We start from the raw sequence: 20,648 nt of genomic DNA on the forward strand, positions 1-20,648 counted from the left end.
AAAAAATATCTTGTGTCATGAACATATTTAAATACTGTTGAAATGAAATTATTTGAAATATTATTGGTAATGTGTTATTTTATTTTTTGATCCATTTTTAGAATATTCAGAATATCAATAGAATCAATTTTTTCAATGATAGTATAATGTGGTATAATAATGATCCTTCGATAACAATGTACTTCGAACAATAATATAAAATTATTTATCGAATAGAACAACTAAGTTGGTCGTACAAAATAGTTTTGTTCAGGACAAATATAACCCATTCATTCGCCCTTTACATTTGAATCAGTTGCTTATATTGATCTGGTGGGTAACCAACCGTGAAAGAATCGTGCACTAGTTTGTTTAATTCTGGATCCAAGAATCAAGAATTCCATACGATTCAATCGAGATTTCACAAATATAGCGAACATTATTTAATATTTTGCACAAATATTTTATCACAATTGATTCATATTCAATAAATTATTAGATTAGTATGTATTGTATGTCAGATTAAATGTTTCTTTAAAATTTCTATCTAATAGAATTTAATAAAACTGATTTAAAAATTATCTACATCAAAGAAAAAAAAAAAAACATTTTCTAAATGAATTTTAAATAACAATAGCAAAGTTCAAATAGTATTAAACCAAATATCATAATCTTTTTTTTTTTAAATAAAATTTGAAGTGCTAAACTATAATATGTGGAAAAGTTTATTAATTACTAAGATCGAATGTTCAAACATTATTTTAAAGATACTAAATAGTTAATAGATATTTATTCTCTCTAATGATGAGCTTGTTTCGCGACCATAGAAACAGCGGAAATAGCTGGTTTACCGCTCAAAATACATTCAAATGTGACTGATTCGCCATTCAAAGTTGAAATATAACTCGTGATGTTACTTGCAGACGCTCCATGTGAATTGCATGTAAATCGAGGATGTATACACTAATTAAAAACATTATTAATTTTAATAATGTTGATAATTAAATATGTATCGTCTTTACGTTGATGATGATACGAGATGTTTAATTCCTGAAGAACTTATTAAATTTTATGAAAATATGTGGTAAATAAATTATAATTAATAAAATATATAAAAAATATTGAGTAAATGTGTATTTTATATGATATCTTACTTTTTAATTAGTAATAAATTATTATTGATTATTATTAATTTGAAAAATTAACTAATTTAGTTGAATAATTTAAAAAAAAAATCTTTAAATATAAGGTTATATATATATATTATATATAAATGTTATACTTAAAACAAACTTCTCCCACCAAGATCCGGTATGGTCTAGTGGCTAGGATACCTGGCTTTCACCCAGGAGGCTCGGGTTCGATTCCCGGTACCGGAAATTTATTTTTTTTTCAATTTTTTTTTCTTTTCTTTTCGTTTCATTTTTCAAAAATTGGAATATTTATTGTTAATAAAAAAAATTATTTAAAAATTATCATTATTTAATATGAAGAATATATACGAAATTTAATCATGTTCCAGCATGATCCGGTATGGTCTAGTGGCTAGGATACCTGGCTTTCACCCAGGAGGCTCGGGTTCGATTCCCGGTACCGGAAATTATTTTTTTTCTTATTATTAAAAATGTGCATTATTATTCTTCATACATTACCTAATCCAAAAATTATATATTATTTAGAAAAATATTATTAATAAATGAATATTTTCATATAAAAATATATTGGTATATATGTGATCTAAGAATTTTAGAGAATATTATCATATTTTTAAATATTGCGTATATTATTGAATATATCATTTAAATTTTATATAAAAATATTAAAAATTGTGTTGCTAAATAAATTTTATTATTAATATCTCTTCAGTAATTCAGTATAAATCACTTAAATTTTATGGAGAGAAAAAAAAATTTGACGAAGAAAAAATTGTATAGTTTTATCATGTTGCAATTAGAAATTTTAAAAGTAAGAATAATTTATAAAGACTTGAAGACTTACTTGAAAGAAACAGGTCTTGGAGGGCCTGGGCTGCCTGACATAAAAGAGCCCATGTTTCGGCAGCGGCAAGTCCTGTTCCTCGCAGAGCAAGCACATCTCCTGCTACTACAGCGAGACCAGGTCCTCCGTTCAAGTCGGTTTGCATCCTGCATAATAAAAAAATAAAATTTTAAGATGAATACAATGTTCTCCTTCTACCAGAACACTCTTCTCATCTTCATCTTTCTCACTTCACAACTAGATTTAGAACAATATTCCTCTTTTCTAAAGTATCCTCACATTTTCTTAAAAACTTTTCCAAACAATGAATCCTTCGACACTTGATAGTTATTACGTGACTTCGAATCACTAACTGCGTTCGAGTGTCTGCACAATCTCTTTCTGTGGCGCTTCCAATGGCCACATGTAGTCTAATTGTGAGTCTTCGCCATAAATCCTTCTTTTATGGCTTTCGCGTTAATTGCTTCCGCCGAACCTTGAAATTCATTGTTTCAATTTATAAATCTTTTAATGAAATCTATGCATTAAAAAAAAAAAATTATTTTGAAGTTAAATTTTTCTACCGATATCGTGATGATTTATATTGATTTTTCTATCAATAAACATTAAATTCCATTCACGGAAACTGATCTAATTGTTAAAAATAAGCAAAGAGAAATTTAGCATTAATTATGAAAAGCTCAAGATTTAATACGTTTTCGTTAGATACATATAATTCTTTTCATTTTCTACAAAAGTTAAGCTAATTATTGTCCCTTACTTGTCCTTTTGTAATAAAATACATCTTCGTGAATTCTATAAATCTTAAAATAATTTAATTTAATCGCAACAAAATAACTCCTCGTTTAATTCGTATTATTAATCTCATTACAATCATTTTCGCAGTAACATAATTTTCTCATTCAAGTATTTTATTAAACATAATAATTTAATCTGAAATTTATTTACTAACACTCAACCATGATTTCATATACAACAAACAAAATTAAGAATAATTACTAATAATTTTGGCTTGCATGTAATAGTGCCTTTATAATTTTCCAATTTTCATGTATACCATTGTTAACAATGTTAGAGCATGTCGGTTAAACCACACATTCTTGGAGTTTCGAAACTGCATACTCTATGGCCCCTAACATACAACCTTTGCAACGATTTAATGGACAAATGAATTTTTGTGAATTCCAAAGATACATAAATTACAAGTTGTGCAACCAGAATTAATTAATTTTTGAAATGATAAATTTGAATAAAATTTGAAACCAATATATCCTTTATTCCTCGATTAATATAATTCTTGACACAACACGTGACAAAGAAAACAAGCGAACGAAACGGATCTTTAATTTATCATTTATTGCATCGCGAAGATCCGCTCGTTTAACCGATTGTTGGCAAAACGTGGTTAAAGAATCACGAACACCGATCGGGATCAAATTAATTAAGAAAAGACCGCGTCTCGGTCTCGTAAAGGCTGAAATGGAGCGGAAGCGAGGAGACGAACAAAAGGGATTGAAATAATCGAACTCGTGGCCAACAAACCCGATACATCCAATATGCACGCCCCAGTCTGTTTACATTTGTTTGTTCTCGGCTGGCTGCTACGACACGTTGCTTCAATCCAGTTCAGCCGTATTGTTGCCCAACTTGTTTCGTGCTAGACGAGGGTTTATTGTGTTCACGTATGAAAAATCGACGAAGGATCTAGAAAGAAAAATTTAAAAACGAACGAACGTTCTAGCAGTTGTGAAAGACTTTTATATTATATTGTCTGTGTTTGTTTGCCTTTTGCATTTCCAACTTAAACATTTTGCCGTTTTAATTATTACTGAGAGGCAATCAGTTTTATGTTTTATAGAAAGAAGAAAGAAATATCATATTCGATTTTTAATTTTAATTACGAATCATTTCATTTTAATATTTTAAGTACTTTTCAAAATTTTTATGTTTACGAACTTCTTAATTATTTTGATGATGAACTTTCATCACGTTCCAAGTTCGATTTAAATTTCAATTAAATATTTCGAAATTCTCATTAATTCAAGTATATAAAATTAATATTATAAAACAAATACGAGCATGTTTAAACGTACTTTTCATATTACTCCAACATTAGAAATATGTTTTCATTTTATATTATTACATATTATTATCAATAAAAATACAATGCACAATTTGAATAATTTAAATTAAATATACAATGCTCGTTCCATTTCTATTTCTCGAAACGAAATTTATAATCATTTTATAATTAACAACCGCTTAACATTTCATCCTAACTCTTTGACCCCAAGTCTTTTGAACACATTCGTGACATTATTACGAATAAACGTGACGAGTAAGGCGACTCGTATATGGCTTAAAACTTCCTCCAATGTGTGGTCTTAACTCGAAATTGCTTTGGAGGATCCGTTTAGCTACTCTAGAAAATGTTTATGTGTGTGTGCGTGTGTATGTCGTTCCATGGAATAATTGAGTGTACGTATGCATTTAGGAAAAGGAACTCGAACGCCAACTGTGAAAGAGAAAACGCGTGAAATCGTTACGTGAGAACGTAGCATAAATTTATAATTGTATCTAATTTCTCGTCGCCATGCTTTGTTTAGCATTCAAATTGTTTATATCGAATTTATGACGCGTCTACAGGGATATCTCGTTTCGATTTTGCGTTTCGATCGTTAATGGCTTATTCATCTTTTTTACTTGATATTATACATTGCGCAGAATGATTTGATAAATTTCGTATTATTGAGTATCTTTGTTACAGATATGGAGAAATTTTACATACGAAAAATGAAGGAAACATCTGGTGTTAAAGAAGAAGAACACTGCACTCTTGGAAATTAGAAAGACACTATCTGCTTGTCACAATAATGAGCAAGTTTGAGTCTCGACAGATATCCGTAAGTATAATTGACTAAAGTCTTAAGAGTGGATTTTGTAAAGATTTGGAGGAAAGATTTTCCAAATCACTCGACGAATTCTAAGAAACGCTTCACCACCACTTAAGGATGGATTCTTTGAGAGAAAGTTTGGAAGGATCCTGATTGTTTTCAAAAGGTCCAGGTCGGTTTTCGTCATAAAGAGAATGGCAAAAAAAAAACCACTTAATAATTATGTTGTAGAATATAGAATAATTATTCATTACAAAGGTGAAGTTAACATATCTTAAGTGGAAAAATTAAAATTAATTTATTACTATTAAATTTTTATTTCAATTCTTGATGATTCGAATTGTAGGTAGAATTTTGATGCGTCTCATCTTGCCTCGATGCAATTCGAGACGTCCGAAATAGCGAGTATCCGTAAATCGAAAATGAAAACTCGTTGGCTTCGGTTGGACCGATCGATTTTTAATCAAACGCAGAGCACCTTGCACCCGCCAGTAACACACTGATTTGCACACCGGTGCGTGCAGATTTACCGATTGTAAATCTTCGGCTGAGAGACAATCGACAGGTAACCCGATCGGTGTGAAATAATGGATGTCGATCACGCTTCCGAGTTGCCATCTTTTGCTACAAAACTGATACTCTTTTATCGACAATTCCTTGTTTATGCAAAAATTCCTTGAATAATAATTTTTAATTTAATCTTTAATACAATATCAATATTTTTGTTACACACAATTAAAGAGATAGAAAATTAATCAATTCGTTTCTCTTTGTTCGAAACATAAAAATATCCAATAATTATTTATATCTTCTTTCCGCAAACAGATATTGTTTTATTCTACTTTATACAAATATGCACCAATACCTGTCTATAATTCATCACTTCGTATCAGAAATTAATAATTACAATTACGTGTCGCGACAAGTTTAACCGATCGATCGAGAAATCAATATTTTTGTTACACACAATTAAAGAGATAGAAAATTAATCAATTCGCTTCTCTTTGTTCGAAGCATAAATTTTCCAAAAATATCCAATAATTATTTATATCTTCTTTCCACAAACAGATATTGTTTTATTCTACTTTAAACAAATATGCACCAATACCTATAATTCATCTCTTCAGAAATTACTCGACTTAATAATTACTTAATAATTACAATTACGCGTCGCGACAAGTTTAACCGATCGATCGAGAAAATTAATCGCGAAACAATTTAATACCAGTCCAACCTTGACCAACCCGAAACGTATTCGACCAGCCAACAGTGGCCAGCCTATAAAATACACGAACCTACTAATTCATAGACCCGATCCAAACTTTCGCGACAATCGCAATCCCCCGGATAAACTTTCGATCCGAGAAACTTTTCCACCGATACCGATCCATTCTTTCCGTGTATTTGCTCTAAATGCAAATGCTGGAAACTTATCGTGCAATCCCTCTCCCTTCTCCTTCGAAATTCCTAGGTCGGGCGCCCCCGGTATTTGCTCGTCAAAGAGAGCCCCTCCTCCTCCCCCTTCCTCCCCATCGGGGATAATTCCTTCTGCTCGAAGGAAAACCGGGGACAAACTTTCCCCAAGTATTACCTCCCTCGCGACAAATATGTCGCGAGAAACTAATTCCTCCCCCTCCCTCCGAAGAAGATATATCCTTCGCCCCCGATAAGGGATGAACGTCGGTTATAACGCATCGATTCGTTTAAACGGGGTGAGACGAAGTTACGCCATCGTTCTCGAGAGATGTTACGGGCAAGAAGTTCTCGTTAGAATAGATTCTATGTACACGGTGTATGGGAGAATATAAATTTTTGAAAGAAATAAATGAATTCTTGAAGTTTGAGGAGACGATGTAAATAAATAGCGAAGCGTAAAATTGTGAATGTTAAGAGGCGAAAAAACGTTTTCTTGAAAATATTATAATGAAACGTACGTATGTTGCGAGTTAAACGCGAATATTTATTAAGAAGTAAGTAAATAGAAATGGTGTAAACATTTTTTCTTGGTATGAATATTTTGTTTAGATTGTGAATATTAACAGGGGAAAATGTGTGTGTAAATATGGATTCTGAAATGTTGAATAAAAAAGGAAATGATGAATAATTTTCTTATGATATTCTTTACGCGAAGTGAAATTGATAAATGTTATTGTATAAATTGTTTGTAAAAGCGTTATATGTTAAGTATGATTAAGTGAAATTATTGTACTAATAATTTAGCAATGAGTTAGAAAGGCAGAAGGCCATTAAAATAAACATTTCAATGGTTTAGAACAATTTCAAAATAAATTTTGAAATAAATCTCATTAACGCTTTGTTCATAATTGAATTAAGATTACGAAAGTAGATATATAAAAATGATGATGATATATCTTTTTCTCTCAGAATATTGTATAATTTTCAATGGAAATTCATCATGAGAGAAATCGAGGGTCGTTAATTAATAGAAAATTCAATATCTCGCACCGGGTGTTTATTAATTTTTAACTGGCTGGATTTTTTAAGCGACGGCCGCTGGCGATACGAAACAACGAAATTTTAAATAAGGATTAAATTACCTCTGAACTTTCATTTTTACAGTTAAATTAATGAACGATATAATCAACAGTATTTTTGTCAACGCATAAAAAATTTCCCTCTTCCCAAAATATAAATTAAAAAATATATACTCCCATTTAAATATATTTAAACTCGTTGTTATACATATTTTATATTTGAGTATAGTATAATTAAATAATATCGAAATACAATTTATTTTACAAATATACTCAATAACAGGATTGTATTTTAAAAAAAATTAAATATCATTTTAAATACGTATTACACGTTTGTATTTGTTGTATGAAACGTGTTCTCTGACAATTAATTATTTCATACTTTGAAGTATTTCTATTAACTTATTCTCATTATTTTAATGAAAAAAAAAAAAAGTCAATAACCAAATTATGTTTGTATCTACGTATTGATTAAATATAACACAATATGTATGTATTTATATAGTTATACCGATAAACCGAACTTTATTACATCCGACAAATTACAGATCCTTTCGCGATCGAGCAAATACACAATGCTGACATAACTGGGTCATCGATCAGTCGATGTTTAAAGGAGATTGGAAGATTATTCAATTCGAATTATGCGAATCCTAGGCTTGTCCAATATGAAAATACGATTCCAGCGGATGGAAAACCTGGAAATTTCGATAAAAATTCCCAGAAAAATATTCAGAATAAGAAATCGTTTACTTTTCTCCAATTTAAGATCATTTTTTTAATAACCGTATAATAATATTTAATATTTTCAGAACAGTATCGTTATTGGTAAATACGAACGAAGTGAAATAAAGAGCATTATACTTTTAAACTTTGAAAAAAAATAAATTTAATTGCCTAGATTTATTCCACGCGTACTAAATAAATTGTTGTTAAAATTTCGAAATTCGTTGATAAATGAAAGAAAAAATTAATTTAACGCACAAGTTTTCGATAAATAAATTTAACATCGTACAAACAATTATACAAAATTAAGAGCAAATGAAAATTTTAATGCAAAAAAAAAAAAAAACAAAACGAGATCAAAAATATAATCAAAATAATACATAGCAATTTTTATTATTTCGAAGTGGCCAATTTTTACACTCGAAATATACCCAACCATTCTATTCTACGAAATATTTTTGAAAATCGAAATAACGCTTTAAAACGATAATACGTCCTCCTTCTTATTGATCAAAATGCTCGATTATAGTACAAAAAAAAATCATCATCAATCCAGAAGAATAATTCCAATCAAGTTTCGTCCTTCGTTAAACGATTCCTTGCAATTCTTTTTTTTTTTTTAATAAACTCTCCAGGTCCTCCAGTGACGCAATATCAAGAACGTATCGGAAAAATTATAGTAGACGGCCCGCTGGTTATTCGATTATCGCCGATCCGAAGATGGAACGGGTTGGAACTCTCGTCGTGGATCGACTCGTCCCCCGATGAAATTTCGCGGAATTAGGCGAGGCACTCTGATGCCGCGCCATTAACGGATTGTCCTCTAATTAAACACCCCGCCCCCTCTCACGGCTGCTAACGACCGTGTTGCCACGATTTTAGCCCAGTCGAGTTCGCATTCCAAACTCCCAGGAACGAACCGGAAATTTTTCGTTCCTCCATACAGGACACGCTTCACGATTCCCGGATATATGCTCGTCGTTGGATCGATTATCGTCGATTTGACGGAGATTTGATCGATTTGAGGATGAATAATCGTGAAGCGAGTTGGAAAGAACAGAGTTATTATCGTTCGAACGAGGTTAAATGAAAATCTTTCAAACTTGTGTTTATATTTGTTCGTACATTCGTGATATTTGGATATTAGACGTAGAAGTAAGGACAATAAAGAAATTCTTTGCTTCGTATTTGATGATATATATTTAATATTTTTTTTTATTAATCGTTTTTCTTTAATATTCCCATTGAACGTGTAACGATTTTATAAGGAATGTGAATTTGGATAAAATATTTTCGAATTATATTTTCGAATTATTTAAAGAGGAGAAGTAAAGTATCAAATCGAGAAAAAAAAAAAGTTGAGAATGATTCTGTTATCCGGTTGTCGGTGAAATCCGATCCCGAAAACTCGTTTCAATCAACACCCGATTCATTTAATTACGAATTAACTCGTGCAGAATCGGTGAGGTGGTTAAACAGATGAAACCCTTTTTTTCGCCAATCAACGAGATGAAACAAATTTACATGTACAATCGATACAAATTAATCCACGCGGACGAAATGCAAACCTCGAACGAAACTGTTTTATAGTTTCCCGTTTTTTTAGAATCCGATTGAAAAATATCTCAACGATCCAATAAAAACATCTAACATCACAGAAAGTGAGACGTGAATTAAATTCCTATTGGATTTAATGAAACCAGTTTTCGAGTCAAAGCCAAAGAAATTAAATTTAAAAGTTAAATTGCAAGAAATTATTTTTCACATAACATACACAGAGGAGGGGATCAGAAGAGTTAATATTTCGATCTTCGTCGTTCTTAATTTTTCTAAAATAAAGTTAAAAAAAAGAAAAGAAAAGAAAAGAAAAGAAAAGAAGAAGAAGAAAATACAAAAGCTATAATGTTATAATTCAAAAGATAAATAAAAACTATTTTATAGTTTTTGATTAACGAGGAAATACATTTAACGCGTTTATATCAGAACTATAGAGATTTGCGGTTTAACCGTATCACATATTCGTTCAAATATTCATCGAGATGCAAAAGATAACGATATTAGCGTCACCAGTATCCCGGGAACCAGATGGAAGCTCGGTCAAACATTAAATCGGATGGCAAGATGTATATCGGTCAGTCAACAGGAATTTAAATTTCAGCTTGAAGCGATCGTTGCTTCGATCAAATATGGGAAAAAAAAAAAAAAAAAATCACTGCATCCGTGTCGACTTGTCACGGACTTGTTCGTCATTTCTAGGGACGTGATCGTTTCGAGAGAGAGAGAGAGAAAGAGAGAATAAAAGAGAAAGGTAAAAGTAGGAGGGACACATACACCGACGAATCAATTGTAACGCAACGATCAAACGAGTGCGATCCATTCGAACGAGAATCATTCCACGTGAAATCACACGAGATCCGATGGATGGCGATGGATTATTTGCAAATTTGCGGGTGTTATCCTTCTAATCTCTGAATATTAATTTGGGACGGTGGCAATTTGAATAATGATGGCATTGAGGATTAACATTGTAATCCTGCATAATCTATTGCAATATAGAATTTGTACGACAGAACAGTGGCAGATCAATTTTGTTAATCAATTTTGTTAATCAGTGTTAATCAATTTTGATTCGATCGTTATGATTTTTGATGGAAAAATAAAATTGGCGTTAAAACGAAACAAAATATTTGCAAAATTTTGTGATTTTATTGATATTATGGCTGCGAGTTTTTCTTTAAAAGTATTATTGAAATTGATATTGTAAACTCGAGTATTAATTTTCGCGAAGTGTATTATATAATCTGTATTTACACATGATGAAAGCGAGACAATTTTTATTTTTTTTTTCTTAGGGATGATTTAAAAAGGAGCAGTGTTATGATTAGAAACCTTTCACAGCAGGTGAACTATTATAGTTGGTAAGAAGATCTATTGTAGAGACTGATGGTTTGGCAGGTTTGAAAGGGTTGATTTATGGGGTGACCTGTATTATCGCGGTCTGGCAGCCTTACAAATCCTCGGTTAGAAGGCCACCATATGTTCGACGCAACATGAAATTCTATGATTCATTCCTTGAATTTTGCAATAAATAAAAGAAATAGAACAAAATGAAATAAGTATTTATTTAAAAAATATAATTATTTTATCATTTAAATTAAAAATATTTAATAGAATTAAGAATGATATTTTTAAAATTTTTTTAAGGAACACGTGATATAACAACAAGTATTGATATATTTTAAAATTCCAAAAAAATTTTAAAAACTTATTTTTATTTCGATTTGAACATTTGCACTGATTTCGAGAAAATTCAGGAGAAATTCATAATATGGCGGAGTTAATTCGAATGTTGGAGAAAAAAATGATAACTTCTGCAATGAACATGTAGAATAAATAACTTTCCTTTTTCCACGAACAACCAATATTACAGTAGCTTTCATGAAGTTTCTGTACGTATCGAGGTGTATACACCAAATATCTTTGACGAATACTCGTGGAAAAGAGATTTTCTTTAAAGGAAAAATGTTGGTAAAGCGATCTTAAGAAATTTTCACGATATTCATGGGATAAAGTTCAAGAGATTGAGCTTGTTTCTCCTTTGATGGCAGTCTTCCTTTTATCCTTAAAAGATATCTTAAGAAGGAAACGAATTCAACAGTTGAAAAACAGTGGATTTTCTTAGGATAATAAGTTCTTTATAAATTGAAAAGAAGAAAGAATGTTATCGATATATTTTGTTCCTTTTTTCCAAAAAGTTTAGAAAACACTTTGATATTTTCATTTCATATTTTTAAAATTATTCTACAATCTGTGCAAGTGACATCTTGGCTTCCCGGGTTGGAAACTAAACAAGAGAGGAAACAATTGTTCTTGATGCATTTGAAAGCTTTTGATTCGACAAACAATTCAAAAAGATATCTATAAAATGAAATATCTGTTGTAAAGTTTGCTTAGTTGTTAGTGTAAATATTGTAATGTAAATGTTGAATATGATATAAAATGAATGGATGTTTGGTGTATGAATGATGTGCACACATACATTTTATATCGTGCAGCCATATATAAGCAAACAACAAATAAAATAAAAATTTATATTGAAAAATACGACCATGTAAAAATTTGTAAAACGTTAAATTGAATCGAAATCATAAATTATAATTCGTGTCAAATACAATTTAATTCGTTACACGAAATTATGAGTATTTTTATTTATCGGTGAATTTTCTAATTTATTTAAAAAAAATATATGATTCAATTTTTTTTATATTCATATATAATTCCAATCAATCGAAATCGATTTAAGTTAAATTCAATTGGCCTTGATTAATTTAATAGATTCAGATTGAAAAATGAATCACGTATTAACAGAATGGAATAATAAAGATACGTGTGACGAAGAAACACAAACGAATACGCAATAACTTGTTGGGAACACAGAAGCAAATATTACAGTGAAAGATCTTTGGAGTGTCAGGGTGAAAGAGACTGGTGGAGGATGTTGCGGAGTGCACGGAAGGTATGAAAGGTACATAGTTACCGAGAGAAGGGCGTGGAAAGGGTTAAAGAGCACAGTATGTACCGTTTTAGTTGTGCACTGGAAACGTTACGGTATATTTCTTCACACTTTTCTTGTGGGTCGTGCAAAAAAAAAAAATGGCTTTTAACTTCAGTTACTAGAAACCGAAACGATACACTATCATAGAAAGAAATATGTTACTGTGCCTCTTCAAGTTTTCTTTCCAAAGGAAATTTCCTTTTATAAAGTTGGAATTTTATTTGAAAAATATCGAGAAACACGTGGATGAAGTTTACGTGAACCTTTATTAGTATTTGAAAGTTAAGTTTAAATGCAGCGAGACTCTGTTTTATTAAAGCTCGACTATTTTATAAATAACTTCTTTAAATATTGTTTTTACTTCGATAATATTTTTTTTAGAGATTATTTTAGAAAAAAAATTTTGAAACAAATATTGAATTTTTCACCATAAATTTAGTTAAAAACTCCATTGAATCTTATTAAAATTGATAAAACTTTGAACCGCTATAACTTCGAAAATAATGACTTCCGGTCAACGAATGCACGATCATTGGAAGCGCAAAATCTTCACCTTTAAAATACTTTTTCATTTATCTCGATACGACTTTCGGTTCCCGAGATATCGTCGTGTAAACAAACAGATAATTTTTAATCGTTTACCTCAAGCCCGATTAAACTCTATTAAAATTAGAAAAACTTTGAACCGCTATAACTTCGAAAATAATGACTTCCGGTCAACGAGTGAACGATCATTGGAAGCGCAAAATCTTCCCCTTTAAAATACTTTTTTATTTGTCTCGATACGACTTCCGGTTCCCGAGATATCGTCGTGTAAAGGGAAAGGTAATTTTTTAATCGTTTATTATTTCCGTCCTTGTCGCTTACTCGGATCTCTCGCTCGCACTCTACTCACCTCGTCTCACTGACCTATCTCAAACTTCAGACGAGCGACAGACGCGATTCCTGGAAAAGCGTAGTATGCAATTCTAGGAAAAAATGTAGGTCACAAACCCATTCATAACCTTCGCGCTGTGTTATGGACACTTTGAATGCTTATATCTCGGCAATTGATTGAGATATCGGGATAAAACAAAAAGCGATTTCAATGGTATGATTTTCTCTATCTTCTGACTAGATTTTGATGATTGAAAATTTCTAATTTTTTGTAACGTTTTTTCATACGAAAAGTCGAAGTTTTATTTATTTATTTATTTTTTTTTTATCGAACATTGGACTCACCTTAAACATTGTCGATCGGCGAGTCGTAACGCGGCGGTGTTCTCGCCGTGATGATCTCGTACGGCGCGAAATCATGTGCTCGAGTTGCGGGCAGGTAATACACGAGGCAGGAGACCCCGACCAGGAACAGGAAAAACAGGAACACGAGATCGAACATCAGCAGGGAGTTGAAGGTCATCAGCTGCATCGTGCGCGTGCAACTTTCTCCACCATTACACACATATACACACGAATCCTCACGCAAGCGCGTTCTCTCAACCCACCGACTGAATTTTCTTTCACCTTGAACTTCTATTATTCCTTCTAGTATCACCAAATTTCGTTTCTTCCTCGTCTTCCTCGTCGAGACGAATTTCTAAATTTAAACTGCGACACCTTTGTAGGAGAATATTTTTCTTTTTTTTTTTTTTTTTACTTGTCATAATTCGAAATAACGCGTTAAATTTGAACATAATAATCCGTTTGATAGATAGAGTAACTGATTTTTAAAAAATCGGCGTTTAATGAAATTAAAGTATATACATAAATTAGAGCCAGTTAAATGAATCCTAAGCTTTTTTTGTTTTTAAAAGGAAATAGTCTATCATGCCATATCCTTTGAATTATTTTTAGACAAATAATAAATTGAAAATTATTTTATGAAAGAAATAAATCATAAATCATCATAAATTTTGTTACGCCAGCATCTAAATATTTTTTAAGAATTTCAACTGTTTCCTAATTTTTGGTCAACTGTCTCGAGAAAGTTAAATACTCAGGAATTTCAATTTAGACATCCAAAATAACCACAATCAGTTAAAATGCAAGAACTGCAAATCGAACCATAATTGGATTTTCCGGAGGTTATCGATATCAAGTTGTGCCTGAATCGTTAATATAACGTCATAATGGGCTATTTGTGCGTCGTGAATTGTGATATCGGCTGGTACTTTTACTCTTCGAAATTAATGCAACATAATTGAAATTATTATCGATCACAATGGATACGAAGGTAAATTCGAATTCATAAAGTTCCCAAAACGTTTATACGCATCATTTATATAAATTCCTAGTATTAGCAATCAAATTTTAATCCTTTGTACCTTGACATCTAATACGTTAAGATATACGATTATTAGATAACTATTTCTCAGAACTAATAACAAATTACAATTTCTAATTTATTATAACAATGAATTTAATCATTTGAATTAATAATAAAATACTCAAAAATGTTATTGACACAAACAGGAATAATAAAAGATCGACAAGAGATACGTTTCAAAATCGTCGCAGTGGAAAACTTTTGCTAGGACACTTCAATTTTGAACGTCCAATACACGTTTGATAGAACGAAAGAAGAAGATTTCGATCTTTCGAAACACAATGGATCCGAGCCATTAGTTGCAATGACAGTGATATGGCGAAAGGACGAAACGTTTAAGCGCGGAAGACAATATCGACAGTGGCGATTAGATGTATCTAATCCGTGGAAAATTTTTTTTTCCACACGAGAATCGAAGTTTTTCGATTTTTTTCGAACGAAGAATATTTTCGATAACGCGCGAAAGAATTTTTGCGTATTTTTTCGAGCAATTGTCAATTTTCAAAATTTATTTTTATCCACGTATGGGAAACACGTTCGTTCAAATATTTACACAATTGACACAATTTTCTTCTTTTTCGAGAACAAATCGATGGAATTAAATTAATCACGTTCAATTAGCAGCGAATTGTACTCGAGAATTTATTAATATATGGCAGGAAACTTGATTTATTTTCCCGGCAATCCGAAGAAAAATGTGCGACTTCGATCGACATCTTGTCGAACCACTTGACATTATTTCACCGACGTTCAACGATCTCTATTTCTGATTCCCTTGTTCACGCGAGGTTGGCGTTAAGGTTAACTAATTTCACAGAATTTATTTTCCAATTTGTCAAAGAAGATAAATACATTCACAAGAATAATTTATTCGTATCGATATTTCGATATCCTTTCGTTTGAAAATTAAATATGCAACTCTTAAAAAGATTTTCCATCCGTGCATTTGACATATTAATTTGTCATTCAATTTATACAAAACTTGATTATCAATTACTTTATAACAGTAACAGTTAAAGAAAGGAATAGTAAATTTTCCTCTATTCGTTTCTATATTTGTCAATTGCTAGTGACAGAGATACCGTTAAATCATTAATCAAACCAAACTGACACTGTCATTAACAACTGCATCACGATTGATTTGCCGCCTGTGCCCAGCTCGAATCATTTTCCACTTACGCATAGTGAATACGAACCGATGTTCATCGGCTTTGTATCGGGAGGGTTGGCGGAAATTTACGGGATGATATAATTTCCGTAGCGGAAGGCCGCGTTTCAAAAGATAAATTCTGCTTGCCGTTGATCGGAAGTCGGCCTGAAAATTTGCAAATCACTCAACCTGGAACAGGTTGCGAAAGTGTTCGAAATATCGAAGATCGAACACTTGTTTTTGTTCACCGTGAAATAAATTTTCATTATAAGTCTTACAAATACGGACACGTGTATTCTATACACATTTTACACAGAATATATTTCCCGTTCCGCAATTCAATTTTCATTCCCTGCAATTCTTTTATTCTTTTCATCATCTGTAATTTCGATTTGATATTTCTAGAAAGATAAACATTACATTTGAATATGAATATGAATTATATCGTGTAATGTGATGCTCGATTATTCCATTTGATATAATTTTGATATTACAACTTGCCGGAAGCGATTGTAATTTCCATTAAAATGGCATAGACACGCCATATATTATATCATATCACAATTATACTGCAATACAAATGGGAACGGACGAGAGGAGATTAAAGATACTAGTTTTTCTAAAATCCTTATTCAAACTTTAACAACATTCCTAACAATAATACGTATCTCAATTATCCAAATTTTTAATAGAAATCTCGATCAATATCTCTTAACACGATCCATTTAGATTTAATTTAGCTACAGATCATTGTTATACGCGTCTCGTGCAATTGACACGACTTGCAATGGATTTGTCGATACGACAATAAGGGTTCTATCAAGGGCTCGATACTAACCTCATTGTATTATATTCAGGAGCACAGTCGCCGATCTGCATTTAAAATATTTAATTACTTGCGAGATTATACACATTTCCAAAATGGAAGAAAGAAAAAAATTTCTAAATGGAAAATAAATAACGAATAAAATCTTTCAATCGCGTTAAAACTCACGTTCAACTTTTTCTCCTACACGTACATAGTTTCGTCGAACGACAAGGCGACTAACCCCAATATTACGCGAGAAGTTACGCGAGAAATCGAACGATCGTGTGGACACACTGTTCAACAAGAGGAAACGAGTGAGAGAGAGAGAGAGAGAAAGAGAGGGGAAAAAAGAGGACAAGGCGGTTTACGTTCAAGAGTTGAGACAGATATAGACCGTAAGATAAACGACGTATTACCGACATAAAGCAACATCCTCGATGTCGTCGTCCGTCCCTGTCAACTTGCTCCTGTTCCTCTGTATCTCTTCTCTGCCATAGTCTCTATTCTCGTACGAGACACCTCACCGAGAGAGACAAGAAGAGAGAGAGAAAAAAAGAAGTTGAATTCCTGGAGAATTGGAAAGAAATGTATCACATGTACACATCGATCGACATCGATTTTTGAAAATCGAAGAAACACGTTACAGGATCGATAAGTACGAGAATAGACTTTGAACTTCAATATTTGATGTGCGATTCCCTTCTTGAATCGAAAATTCCTGTACAAAATAAATCTCTCGAGAAAATTCAAATATTTATTTTCATTGCTTCAAATTCAGTAGAAAAATAAGGACTGGAGGATCAGAAGAGATTAACAGATAAAGGATAATTTAGGGATGAAAGAGAAATGCCACAGTTAGCATAAATTTCAATCCAAATTTTTAGAGAATAATGTTGCACAAAGAGGTTAATTTAAAATCTTGATCCGACTGCCTTTTCCTCCAGGCAGAAGGCAGATAACAAGTTGAAAAGTTAGAGGAAATCTATTCGAAAGTAAAATAACCTCTTTCTTTGTTCTTTATTCTCTCCAAACCAAGTACAAATAATAGTTTATTTTTTTTTTTATCGTCGAGCGCAATCATTCAATTTCGACTAAGAGGGGATAATACGACGATAGGTGATAAGTTTGGAAGAATTCTTTTCCTAATACCTTTTTTAATACGTTTTTAATTAAATTTCGTGAATTATTGTTGATTACAAGAGGCAGAGAAAAATTGAAAAATTAAACCGAGTTTATATTATATTATTGAAGTTATTACTGTTGGAATTTCTTTTGAATTAATAAATTTAAATTGTATTAAATTCCTATTTCCTACAACTATTCCCACAATTTTTTAATCATCATTCCATATTAACTAGTAATACTTTCTATTTCTAATTTTTGATTGAATAATATTCTGTATTTCCATTAAATTTTGATTTAATTATACTAATGCAAATATATAACTCTCTCGGTTATTACTCTAATTAAAATTGAATAATATGACCAACTGACATCCATCATGACATTAATATTCGAATATATTTGGAAATATATCAAATTAACGCGCTTGCCATTTACCGATATTATTTTTCATTGTCTTCATATGCTAAATAAAAATAAAAAAATTGAAGCATTCATCTTCTTCCACGATGTTTAATTATAAAATCCTTAAAAAAAAAAGAACACGTGTTTATTATTAAAAAAAAGAAAAAACAAAAGTAAATTAGAACATGCTAATAACAGATTGATAATTACACCGTCATAACACAGATGACAAGTCATTTTCCCTTCGTTTCGTCTCAATGCGTTTTTCCAATTTCGCGGTGAAGAATATCGCGTCGAACGAAAAACAAACGCGCATCGTTTAATTGAATTTTCATCGTCGGCTCGGAAAACCCGATTTAAACGCACCCTTTATCGCCGATCTTACGTTTTCATTTTTTAACCTTTCGCCTCTCTATATACTTTGACCACGAAACGGATCACCGCGTATATTCGCGAATTCGAAATTGAAAATATTAATTAACGCGAGCAATATTTGTATTCGATTCATCCGTCTTCAAGTCTGACGTCGATTGCGTGGGAAATGTAATTTTGAAATGTTAATAGATGTGAAATTTCGTATTGAAACTTGTCTATGCGTTCTGGAAATATCATGCGATTAAACGTGATTCATTTTATCACTAATGCTTTTTCCCTTTTAGATACAAATGAAATTACATTAAAAAAAGAAATTTAAATATTTCAAAAAAAAAAAAATAGAAGATATAAAAAACAATAATATTACCAAAATATTTCTTACGCCTTTCTAAGAAAAAAACTTTCTAAAACGATGAATGCACAATAAATGTATTCGAAACAATTATTTATCGAACAATTTTTCGCGTCATTTTCTTGATTGCCATTTTCTTATCACAGGTTAAAAAGATCAAATTTTTCTCGAAGTTAAAATCGTGCGATGAAACTCGTTCGAGCCGTGTTTCAACACTTTCGTTGTTCGTTAAAAAAGAAAGAAAGAAACAACAATGCTAAAGCATCAACACGCCTTTCCTTCGAGAAGGATTTCGAATAAAACGAAAGTGTAGAGAAAGTCAATGAAACAAAAAAAAAAAAAAAAAAAAAAAATGAAACGAAAAAGAAGGGGGAAAAGGCGGGAAAAAGTATAAAAAAAAAAAAAAGAAAAGAAAAGAAAAAGTAAAATGGATCTGAGAGGAATAAAATCGAGCAACTACCCGCACGCAATTATTTCCGGGAATGCAACCCTTTCTGGTGACTAACGACACAGAGGAAAAGTGGAAGAGGAGGAAAGCGAGTTTCAATGTCCCGGTGAATGCAATTACTGTCGTAAAGCTTCCTCGAAAGCGTCAATCTCGCGACGAAGGAAACACTGGAACTGGGAAAAGATTTTCAGAACCGCGAACCGCTTTTTGTTACCAAACTTCTGTTAGTTCGTTCTCGTTCTTCAACACTGTGAAAAAAGATTGTGAAAAGTGTCGAATAAATTTGCAGTGAACGGTGTTTTCTACGTTGGAAGTTGTAACAGACGAAAATATTAAAAATATGAGATGAAGAATTTAGAAGAGATATATCAGGAAAAGAAGAAATATTGAATTTTCAAGGAGAATTTATTTGCGCATCTTTTCCTTTCGTGGTTTTTCTCTATAAATATAAACACGATTTTATTCCTTTAACTCTCTTTTTCTCTTCGTGTTTAAATATATTTTAGATCAATGAAACGTTCGTTATGTTATATCCATACAGATTAAAAAAATCATAATATTCTATCGTGTTTAAAATTTATTTGCATTGATTAAAAAAAATTTATAGATATTCAAATCAATTTAAATTCAAAAAATCCTAAACATACCGATTTTAAAAATTTGATACAAAATTCTTCACTTATCCTATGATTTTACAATAGAATTACTTAAGAATTACTTATCAATTTTATCTTCCTTCTTATTTCTATGAGAAATATACGTAATTGATTCATTTACTTGAATCATTCGATAAGAATAGATACACACACGATCTCGATTCATCGATATCGATTCAAGACATTGTCCAACTTTTTAAAAAAATGGGCCACAAATGAAGAAACGAAGAATGAAGAAAACGCATCAACGAAGAACCGATGCGAGGAACAAGAAGTAATTATTCGAAACAAAGAGGACGAAACTCTTATATAATTGATGCAACATCACGCGAAAGGGATGGTACAAAGTGGACCAGACCATTAATTTTTCGCAGAATAAT

At 31.4% G+C, this 20,648-nt stretch overlaps 1 protein-coding gene, 1 long non-coding RNA gene and 2 other non-coding genes across 8 annotated transcripts in view; 3 read left to right on the forward strand and 1 right to left on the reverse strand.

The window, feature by feature from the left end:
* LOC147658269 (uncharacterized) overlaps positions 1 to 20,648 on the forward strand; it is a 109,129-nt gene that overhangs the window by 81,166 nt on the left and 7,315 nt on the right. Inside the window, exons 3-4 of one of the 4 annotated variants that reach the window (XR_015290867.1) lie at positions 4,745 to 4,880; positions 5,218 to 5,860. The exons of 1 other annotated variant lie outside the window; for it this stretch is intronic. This is a non-coding gene — a long non-coding RNA (uncharacterized LOC147658269). Of the gene's footprint in view, positions 1 to 1,501; positions 1,570 to 4,744; positions 4,881 to 5,217; positions 5,861 to 20,648 lie in introns of those variants that run through there. 2 more of the 4 variants (XR_015290868.1, XR_015290869.1) reach the window with 2 other exon arrangements.
* Positions 1 to 20,648, reverse strand: part of LOC100867445 (uncharacterized) — a 95,771-nt gene that overhangs the window by 44,770 nt on the left and 30,353 nt on the right. Inside the window, exons 2-3 of one of the 2 annotated variants that reach the window (XM_031917157.2) lie at positions 13,869 to 14,234; positions 1,978 to 2,123 (exon numbers count right to left, since the gene is read on the reverse strand). In XM_031917157.2, the coding sequence (XP_031773017.2) occupies positions 1,978 to 2,122 (145 nt within the window). In that variant the 5' untranslated portion in view covers position 2,123; positions 13,869 to 14,234. The remainder of the gene's footprint in view (positions 1 to 1,977; positions 2,124 to 13,868; positions 14,235 to 20,648) is intronic. The other variant, XM_086903940.1, reaches the window with a different exon arrangement.
* Positions 1,287 to 1,358, forward strand: TRNAE-UUC (transfer RNA glutamic acid (anticodon UUC)). Its single transcript has one exon. It is a non-coding gene; the product is annotated as a tRNA-Glu (tRNA).
* On the forward strand, positions 1,507 to 1,578 carry TRNAE-UUC (transfer RNA glutamic acid (anticodon UUC)). Its single transcript has one exon. It is a non-coding gene; the product is annotated as a tRNA-Glu (tRNA).

Source organism: Apis florea, unplaced genomic scaffold (assembly GCF_048593485.1).
Source record: "Apis florea isolate Af1SG1 unplaced genomic scaffold, ASM4859348v1 contig_2293_pilon, whole genome shotgun sequence".
In the NCBI taxonomy this organism is placed as follows: Eukaryota; Metazoa; Arthropoda; class Insecta; order Hymenoptera; family Apidae; genus Apis; species Apis florea.